We start from the raw sequence: 10,000 nt of genomic DNA, 5'->3' as shown, positions 1-10,000 counted from the left end.
TTACTATATGTGTCAGATCAACACTGACCCAATGATCAACCAGAAGGGCTTTCTCCAGGTGGTTGGTAAGTGCATGATTTAAGTGGAAGGGACCTTTAACTGGCAGGTACCTTTTTAAGGGGGTAGGGGGCTTTAAGTGGTAGGTGATCTATTTTAAGTGGAAGGGGCTTTAACTGGCAGGTACCTTTAAGGGGGTAGGGGCTTAAGTGGTAGGTGATCTATTTTAAGTGGGAAGGGGCTTTGAATTGTCAGGTACCTTTTAAGGGGGTAGGGGCTTAAGTGGTAGGTGATCTATTTTAAGTGAAGGGGCTTTAATTGTCAGGTACCTTTATGGGTAGGGGCTTCTAAGTGGTAGGTGATCTATTTTAAGTGAAGGGGCTTTAACTGTCAGGCACCTTTAAGGGGGTAGTCATAGGTGATCTATTTTAAGTGGAAGGGACCTTTAACTGGCAGGTACCTTTTTAAGGGGGTAGGGGGCTTTAAGTGGTAGGTGATCTATTTTAAGTGGAAGGGACCTTTAACTGGTAGGTACCTTTTTAAGGGGGTAGGGGGCTTTAAGTGGTAGGTGATCTATTTTAAGTGGAAGGGGCTTTAACTGTCAGGTACCTTTTTAAGGGGGTAGGGGGCTTTAAGTGGTAGGTGATCTATTTTAAGTGGAAGGGGCTTTAACTGGCAGGTACCTTTTTAAGGGGGTAGGGGGCTTTAAGTGGTAGGTGATCTATTTTAAGTGGAAGGGACCTTTAACTGGCAGGTACCTTTTTAAGGGGGTAGGGGGCTTTAAGTGGTAGGTGACCTATTTTAAGTGGAAGGGGGTTTTAACTGGTAGGTGTCTTTTTTAAGGGGTAGGGGGCTTTAAGTGGTAGGTGAATTTTTACAAATGGTAGGTGGTTTGCTTAAGTGGTAGGTGACCTTTTTATTGGTAAATGACTTGTTTAAGTGGTAGTGCTTTTTAAGTGGTAGCTTGCTGTAAGTGGTAAATGGCTTGTTTAAGTGGAAGTTCGCTTTAAGTAATAGACTACCTTTATTTAAGTGGTAGGCGACTTTTTTCAAGTGGTAGGTGGGGTTTAAGAAGTGCCTGGTGATTTTTTTAAGGTGTAGGTGGCTTTAAGTGGTAGTGATTTCTTGTAGTGATATATAGATTATTATTATTATTATTATTATTATTATTATTATTATTATTATTATTATTATTATTATTATTATTATTATTATTATTATTATCATTATTATTATTATTATTATTATTATTATTATTATTATAATTATTATTATTATTATTATCATTATTATTATTATTATTATTATTATTATTATAATTATTATTATTATTATTATTATTATTATTATCATTATTATTATTATTATTATTATTATTATTATTATTATCATTATTATTATTATTATTATTATTATTATTATTATTATCATTATTATTATTATCATTATTATTATTATTATTATTATTATTATTATTATTATTATATATACCTGAGGTATACTACAGTGATATTCCCAAAGTGTAGTATACTGCAGTGACATTAATGTATGTGTCTTACAGTGCCTCCGGACATTGAGGACACTGCTTGGACGGGTGACCTTGTGGTCAGAGAGGGCACGAACGTGTCCTTGGAGTGTCGAGCGCTGGGGTATCCGCCCCCCGTGGTCACCTGGAGGAGAGAGGATCCCCTTGACCCTACTCATCACTGTAAGTACGGATTTTTGGACTAATTTTTTAAGGTTTTTCGACAAAATTAATGCAGGTAAGTGGTGGGGGTTAGGGATTTGATGTGCTGTTGGAGTGTGTGTCCGAAGGGGAGATTTCTGAAATATTGACAGAATAGGAAATGTTGTGAGGAAATCACCAGAGTGATGTGCTCTCACAGCTTTGAAATAGGCAGTCATCCTATCTGATACCCTATCACTACCACCACCACTGTCACCACCACCATCACTACCACCACCACTGTCACCACCACCATCACTACCACCACCACTGTCACCACCACCATCACTACCACCACCATCACCACTGCCACCACCACTACCACTATCACTACCACTGTTTCTACCACCACCATCACTACCACCACTACCACTATCGCCACCACAATCACTACCAATACCACCACCAGTACTACCACCAACACCACCATCACCACCACCACTATCACTACCACCACCATCACTACCACAACCATCGCAAACACTATCACCACTACCTCCATCACCACCACCACCACTATCATCACCACCACCACCACCACCACTACCACTATCCTGCACAACTCTGCTTAAAGACAGAGAGGTTAAGTATTTCTTTCAAACATCAATACTGCATTCAGTGAATTCCTGTCATTTTTGTAGAAAACTGTCAGCATGTCCCCGTGTCAAGCTGACGAGAGAGAGAGAGAGAGAGAGAGAGAGAGAGAGAGAGAGAGAGAGAGAGAGAGAGAGAGAGAGAGAGAGAGAGAGAGAGAGAGAGAGAGAGAGAGAGAGAGAGAGAGAGAGAGAGAGAGAGAGAGAGAGAGAGAGAGAGAGAGAGAGAGAGAAAGAGAGAGGTAACAGCTCTTTGTCTCTAAATAAAGTTAGAAATCCTTAATCCAACCTTGTAAATCCCTTTGTAAAAGACAGAATGATTCCCCTCTACTATCTAGCTTCTAGCATGTAGTATCTAGCTTCTAGCATGTAGTATCTAGCTTCTAGCATGTAGTATCTAGCTTCTAGCATGTAGTATCTAGCTTCTAGCATGTAGTATCTAGCTTCTAGCATGTAGTATCTAGCTTCTAGCATGTAGTATCTAGCTTCTAGCATGTAGTATCTAGCTTCTAGCATATAATATCTATCTTCTAGCATGTAGTATCTAGCTTCTAGCATATAATATCTAGCTTCTAGCATGTAGTATCTAGCTTCTAGCATATAGTATCTAGCTTCTAGCATGTAGTATCTAGCTTCTAGCATATAATATCTAGCTTCCAGCATGTAGTATCTAGCTTCTAGCATGTAGTATCTTGCTTCTAGCATGTAGTATCTAGCTTCTAGCATATAATATCTAGCTTCTAGCATGTAGGATCTAGCTTCTAGCATGTGGTGATAATTACTGTTAATTGTAACTTACATAATTAAGTTGCTAGACGGCTCTTGGAATATAACTTAGCATACCTATATATCATATATATATAGGTATGCTAAGGAACAATAAGGCCAAACAAAACCCTAACTCAGGACCTTCAACAGTCCTACACGAAGACTAAACACCCTTATTACTGAAACTGTGTCCAGGAATTGTAATTTCTCGATCACAACAGTGCATAGATGCCAGAATAATGTAGGTGAAGAGGTGAACTCTGGACCAGAGATGTAGAGAATATCTCCACCACACACAGCCTCTGATAATATCGAATATCATGAAGTTATACAGTGCGTAGATGCCAGAATAATGTAGGTGAAGAGGTGAACTCTGGACCAGAGATGTAGAGAATATCTCCACCACACACAGCCTCTGAAACTGTGTCCAGGAATTGTAATTTCTCGATCACAACAGTGCATAGATGCCAGAATAACGTAGGTGAAGAGGTGAACTCTGGACCAGAGATGTAGAGAATGTCTCCACCACACACAGCCTCTGATAATATCGAATATCATGAAGTTATACAGTGCATAGATGCCAGAATAATGTAGGTGAAGAGGTGAACTCTGGACCAGAGATGTAGAGAATGTCTCCACCACACACAGCCTCTGATAATATCGAATATCATGAAGTTATACAGTGCATAGATGCCAGAATAATGTAGGTGAAGAGGTGAACTCTGGACCAGAGATGTAGAGAATGTCTCCACCACACACAGCCTCTGATAATATCGAATATCATGAAGTTATACAGTGCGTAGATGCCAGAATAATGTAGGTGAAGAGGTGAACTCTGGACAAGAGATGTAGAGAATGTCTCCACCACACACAGCCTCTGATAATATCGAATATCATGAAGTTATACAGTGCGTAGATGCCAGAATAATGTAGGTGAAGAGGTGAACTCTGGACCAGAGATGTAGAGAATGTCTCCACCACACACAGCCTCTGATAATATCGAATATCATGAAGTTATACAGTGCGTAGATGCCAGAATAATGTAGGTGAAGAGGTGAACTCTGGACCAGAGATGTAGAGAATGTCTCCACCACACACAGCCTCTGATAATATCGAATATCATGAAGTTATACAGTGCATAGATGCCAGAATAATGTAGGTGAAGAGGTGAACTCTGGACCAGAGATGTAGAGAATGTCTCCACCACACAGTTTCTGATATCAGGGGCTGTGTCTTAGATCCTTGGCTGCCTTCAAAAAGGAGCTGGACAGATACTTAAAGTCAGTACCTGATCAACGGGGCTGTAGTTCCTATGTTGGATTGTGTGGCTAGCAGCAATAGCCTAGTTGATCAGGTCCTGATCCACGTGGAGGCCTGGACTTGGACTGGGCTGCAGGGACGTTGATCCCTGGAACGTCCTCCAGGTAGACCTCATCCAGTTAAGTCTAAATAATACTCTGTAAACCACCGTCACAGACACACACAGTCTAAATAACACGAAATAAGAAGAACAGTGTTCTCCTAGACAGAACAGAGAGTCTAAATAACACAAGATAAGAAGAACAGTGTTCTCCTAGACAGAACATAGAGTCTAAATAACACAAGATAAGAAGAACAGTGTTCTCCTAGACAGACAGAACAGAGAGTCTAAATAACACGAAATAAGAAGAACAGTGTTCTCCTAGACAGAACAGAGAGTCTAAATAACACAAGATAAGAAGAACAGTGTTCTCCTAGACAGACAGAACAGAGAGTCTAAATAACACGAAATAAGAAGAACAGTGTTCTCCTAGACAGAACAGAGAGTCTAAATAACACAAGATAAGAAGAACAGTGTTCTCCTAGACAGACAGAACAGAGAGTCTAAATAACACGAAATAAGAAGAACAGTGTTCTCCTAGACAGAACAGAGAGTCTAAATAACACAAGATAAGAAGAACAGTGTTCTCCTAGACAGACAGAACAGAGAGTCTAAATAACACGAAATAAGAAGAACAGTGTTCTCCTAGACAGAACAGAGAGTCTAAATAACACAAGATAAGAAGAACAGTGTTCTCCTAGACAGAACAGAGAGTTTAAATAACACAAGATAAGAAGAACAGTGTTCTCCTAGACAGAACAGAGAGTCTAAATAACACAAGATAAGAAGAACAGTGTTCTCCTAGACAGAACAGAGAGTCTAAATAACACAAGATAAGAAGAACAGTGCTCTCCTAGACAGAACAGAGAGTTTAAATAACACAAGACAAGAAGAACAGTGTTCTCCTAGACAGAACAGAGAGTCTAAATAAAACAAGAAAAGAAGAACAGTGTTCTCCTAGACAGAACAGAGAGTCTAAATAACACAAGATAAGAAGAACAGTGTTCTCCTAGACAGAACATAGAGTCTAAATAACACAAGATAAGAAGAACAGTGCTCTCCTAGACAGAACAGAGAGTCTAAATAACACAGGATAAGAAGAACAGTGTTTTCCTAGACAGAACCGAGTGTCTAAATAACACAAGATAAGAAGAACAGTGTTCTCCTAGACAGAACAGAGAGTCTAAATAACACAAGACAAGAAGAACAGTGTTCTCCTAGACAGAACAGAGAGTCTAAATAACACAAGATAAGAAGAACAGTGTTCTCCTAGACAGAACAGAGAGTCTAAATAACACAAGATAAGAAGAACAGTGTTCTCCTAGACAGAACAGAGAGTCTAAATAACACAAGATAAGAAGAACAGTGTTCTCCTAGACAGAACAGAGTCAAATAACACAAGATAAGAAGAACAGTGTTCTCCTAGACAGAACAGAGAGTCTAAATAACACAGATAAGAAGAACAGTGTTCTCTAGACAGAACAGAGAGTCTAAATAACACAAGACAAGAAGAACAGTGTTCTCCTAGACAGAACAGAGAGTCTAAATAACACAAGATAAGAAGAACAGTGTTCTCCTAGACAGAACAGAGAGTCTAAATAACACAAGATAAGAAGAACAGTGTTCTCCTAGACAGAACAGAGAGTCTAAATAACACAAGATAAGAAGAACAGTGTTCTCCTAGACAGAACAGAGAGTCTAAATAACACAAGATAAGAAGAACAGTGTTCTCCTAGACAGAACAGAGAGTCTAAATAACACAAGATAAGAAGAACAGTGTTCTTCTAGACAGAACAGAAAGTCTAAATAACACAAGATAAGAAGAACAGTGTTCTCCTAGACAGAACAGAGAGTCTAAATAACACAAGATAAGAAGAACAGTGTTCTCCTAGACAGAACAGAGAGTCTAAATAACACAAGATAAGAAGAACAGTGTTCTCCTAGACAGAACAGAGAGTCTAAATAACACAAGATAAGAAGAACAGTGTTCTCCTAGACAGAACAGAGAGTCTAAATAACACAAGATAAGAAGAACAGTGTTCTCCTAGACAGAACAGAGAGTCTAAATAACACAAGATAAGAAGAACAGTGTTCTCCTAGACAGAACAGAGTCTAAATAACACAAGATAAGAAGAACAGTGTTCTCCTAGACAGAACAGAGAGTCTAAATAACACAAGATAAGAAGAACAGTGTTCTCCTAGACAGAACAGAGAGTCTAAATAACACAAGATAAGAAGAACAGTGTTCTCCTAGACAGAACAGAGAGTCTAAATAACAAGAAATAAGAAGAACATGTTCTCCTAGACAGAACAGAGAGTTTAAATAACACAAGATAAGAAGAACAATGTTCTCCTAGACAGAACAGAGAGTTTAAATAACACAAGATAAGAAGAACAGTGTTCTCCTAGACAGACAGAACAGAGAGTCTAAATAACACAAGATAAGAAGAACAGTGTTCTCTTAGACAGAACAGAGAGTCTAAATAACAAGAAATAAGAAGAACATGTTCTCCTAGACAGAACAGAGAGTTTAAATAACACAAGATAAGAAGAACAGTGTTCTCCTAGACAGAACAGAGAGTTTAAATAACACAAGATAAGAAGAACAGTGTTCTCCTAGACAGAACAGAGAGTCTAAATAACAAGAAATAAGAAGAACATGTTCTCCTAGCAGACAGAGAGTTTAAATAACACAAGATAAGAAGAACAGTGTTCTCCTAGACAGAACAGAGAGTCTAAATAACACAAGATAAGAAGAACAGTGTTCTTCTAGACAGAACAGAGTCTAAATAACACATAATAAGAAGAACAGTGTTCTCCTAGACAGAAAAGAGAGTCTAAATAACACAAGATAAGAAGAACAGTGTTCTCCTAGACAGAACAGAGAGTCTAAATAACACAAGATAAGAAGAACAGTGTTCTGCTTCACCCAGTATAGAGCTTTATCAAGTTCTGTTTCACCCAGTATAGAGCTTTATCAAGTTCTGTTTCACCCAGTGTAGAGCTTTATCAAGTTCTGTTTCACCCAGTGTAGAGCTTTATCAAGTTCTGTTTCACCCAGTGTAGAGCTTTATCAAGTTCTGTTTCACCCAGTGTAGAGCTTCATCAAGTTCTGTTTCACCCAGTGTAGAGCTTTATCAAGTTCTGTTTCACCCAGTGTAGAGCTTTATCAAGTTCTGTTTCACCCAGTGTAGAGCTTTATCAAGTTCTGTTTCACCCAGTGTAGACTTTATCAAGTTCTGTTTCACCCAGTGTGAGACTTTATCAAGTTCTGTTTCACCCAGTGTAGAGCTTTATCAAGTTCTGTTTCACCCAGTGTAGAGCTTTATCAAGTTCTGTTTCACCCCGTGTAGAGCTTTATCAAGTTCTGTTTCACCCCGTGTAGAGCTTTATCAAGTTCTGTTTCACCCCGTGTAGAGCTTTATCAAGTTCTGTTTCACCCCGTGTAGAGCTTTATCAAGTTCTGTTTCACCCCGTGTAGAGCTTTATCAAGTTCTGTTTCACCCGTGTGAAACTTTATCAAGTTCTGTTTCACCCAGTGTAGAGCTTTATCAAGTTCTGTTTCACCCAGTGTAGAGCTTTATCAAGTTCTGTTTCACCCAGTGTAGAGCTTTATCAAGTTCTGTTTCACCCAGTGTAGAGCTTTATCAAGTTCTGTTTCACCCAGTGTAGAGCTTTATCAAGTTCTGTTTCACCCCGTGTAGAGCTTTATCAAGTTCTGTTTCACCCCGTGTAGAGCTTTATCAGAGTTCTGTTTCACCCCGTGTAGAGCTTTATCAAGTTCTGTTTCACCCCTTAACCCGTGTAGAGCTTTATCAAGTTCTGTTTCACCCCGTGTAGAGCTTTATCAAGTTCTGTTTCACCCCGTGTAGAGGCTTTTATCAAGTTCTGTTTCACCCCGTGTAGAGCTTTATCAAGTTCTGTTTCACCGTGTAGAGCTTTATCAAGTTCTGTTTCACCCCCGTGTAGAGCTTTATCAGTTCTGTTTCACTACGTGTAGAGCTTTATCAAGTTCTGTTTCACCCCGTGTAGAGCTTTATCAAGTTCTGTTTCACCCCGTGTAGAGCTTTATCAAGTTCTGTTTCACCCCGTGTAGAGCTTTATCAAGTTCTGTTTCACCCCGTGTAGAGCTTTATCAAGTTCTGTTTCACCCCGTGTAGAGCTTTATCAAGTTCTGTTTCACCCCGTGTAGAGCTTTATCAAGTTCTGTTTGACCCAGTGTAGAGCTTTATCAAGTTCTGTTTCACCCTGTGAGAGCTTTATCAAGTTCTGTTTGACCCAGTGTAGAGCTTTATCAAGTTCTGTTTCACCCCGTGTAGAGCTTTATCAAGTTCTGTTTGACCCAGTGTAGAGCTTTATCAAGTTCTGTTTCACCCCGTGTAGAGCTTTATCAAGTTCTGTTTGACCCAGTGTAGAGCTTTATCAAGTTCTGTTTCACCCAGTGTAGAGCTTTATCAAGTTCTGTTTCACCCAGTGTAGAGCTTTATCAAGTTCTGTTTCACCCAGTGTAGAGCTTTATCAGATTCTGTTTGACCCAGTGTAGAGCTTTATCAAGTTCTGTTTCACCCAGTGTAGAGCTTTATCAAGTTCTGTTTCACCCAGTGTAGAGCTTTATCAAGTTCTGTTTCACCCAGTGTAGAGCTTTATCAAGTTCTGTTTCACCCAGTGTAGAGTTTTATCAAGTTCTGTTTCACCCAGTGTAGAGTTTTATCAAGTTCTGTTTCACCCAGTGTAGAGTTTTATCAAGTTCTGTTTCACCCCGTGTAGAGCTTTATCAAGTTCTGTTTCACTCCCCGTGTGAGCTTTATCAGAAGTTCTGTTTCACCCCGTGTAGAGCTTTATCAAGTTCTGTTTCACCCAGTGTGAGCTTTATCAAGTTCTGTTTCACCCGTGTAGAGCTTTATCAGTTCTGTTTCACCCAGTGTAGAGCTTTATCAAGTTCTGTTTCACCCCGTGTAGAGCTTTATCAAGTTCTGTTTCACCCAGTGTAGAGCTTTATCAAGTTCTGTTTCACCCCGTGTAGAGCTTTATCAAGTTCTGTTTCACCCAGTGTAGAGCTTTATCAGTTCTGTTTCACCGTGTAGAGCTTTATCAAGTTCTGTTTCACCCAGTGTAGAGTTTTATCAAGTTCTGTTTCACCGTGTGAGGCTTTATCAAGTTCTGTTTCACCCCGTGTAGAGCTTTATCAAGTTCTGTTTCACCCCGTGTAGAGCTTTATCAAGTTCTGTTTCACCCAGTGTAGAGCTTTATCAAGTTCTGTTTCACCCAGTGTAGAGCTTTATCAAGTTCTGTTTCACCCAGTGTAGGACTTTATCAAGTTCTGTTTCACCCCGTGTAGAGCTTTATCAAGTTCTGTTTCACCCCGTGTAGACTTTATCAAGTTCTGTTTCACCCAGTGTAGAGCTTTATCAAGATTCTGTTTCACCCCAACCCAATGAGAGGCTTTCATCAAGTTCTGTTTCACCCAGTGTAGAGCTTTATCAAGTTCTGTTTCACCCCGCATAGAGCTTTATCAAGTTCTGTTTCACCCCGTGTAGAGCTTTATCAAGTTCTGTT

At 39.5% G+C, this 10,000-nt stretch overlaps 1 protein-coding gene across 3 annotated transcripts in view; it reads left to right on the top strand.

Moving 5' to 3' along the window:
- Positions 1 to 10,000, top strand: part of LOC138855371 (uncharacterized) — a 118,883-nt gene that overhangs the window by 30,788 nt on the left and 78,095 nt on the right. For all 3 annotated transcript variants that reach the window (XM_070104444.1, XM_070104443.1, XM_070104442.1), the window contains exons 3-4: positions 1 to 65; positions 1,559 to 1,705. The exon at positions 1 to 65 is cut by the window's left edge and continues 143 nt beyond it. In XM_070104444.1, the coding sequence (XP_069960545.1) occupies positions 1 to 65; positions 1,559 to 1,705 (212 nt within the window). The remainder of the gene's footprint in view (positions 66 to 1,558; positions 1,706 to 10,000) is intronic.

The sequence above is a fragment of the Cherax quadricarinatus genome, chromosome 92, assembly GCF_038502225.1.
Source record: "Cherax quadricarinatus isolate ZL_2023a chromosome 92, ASM3850222v1, whole genome shotgun sequence".
Lineage (NCBI taxonomy): Eukaryota > Metazoa > Arthropoda > Malacostraca > Decapoda > Parastacidae > Cherax > Cherax quadricarinatus.
Note: the sequence above shows the minus strand (reverse complement) of the source record. Positions and strands in the feature narration are given on the sequence as shown.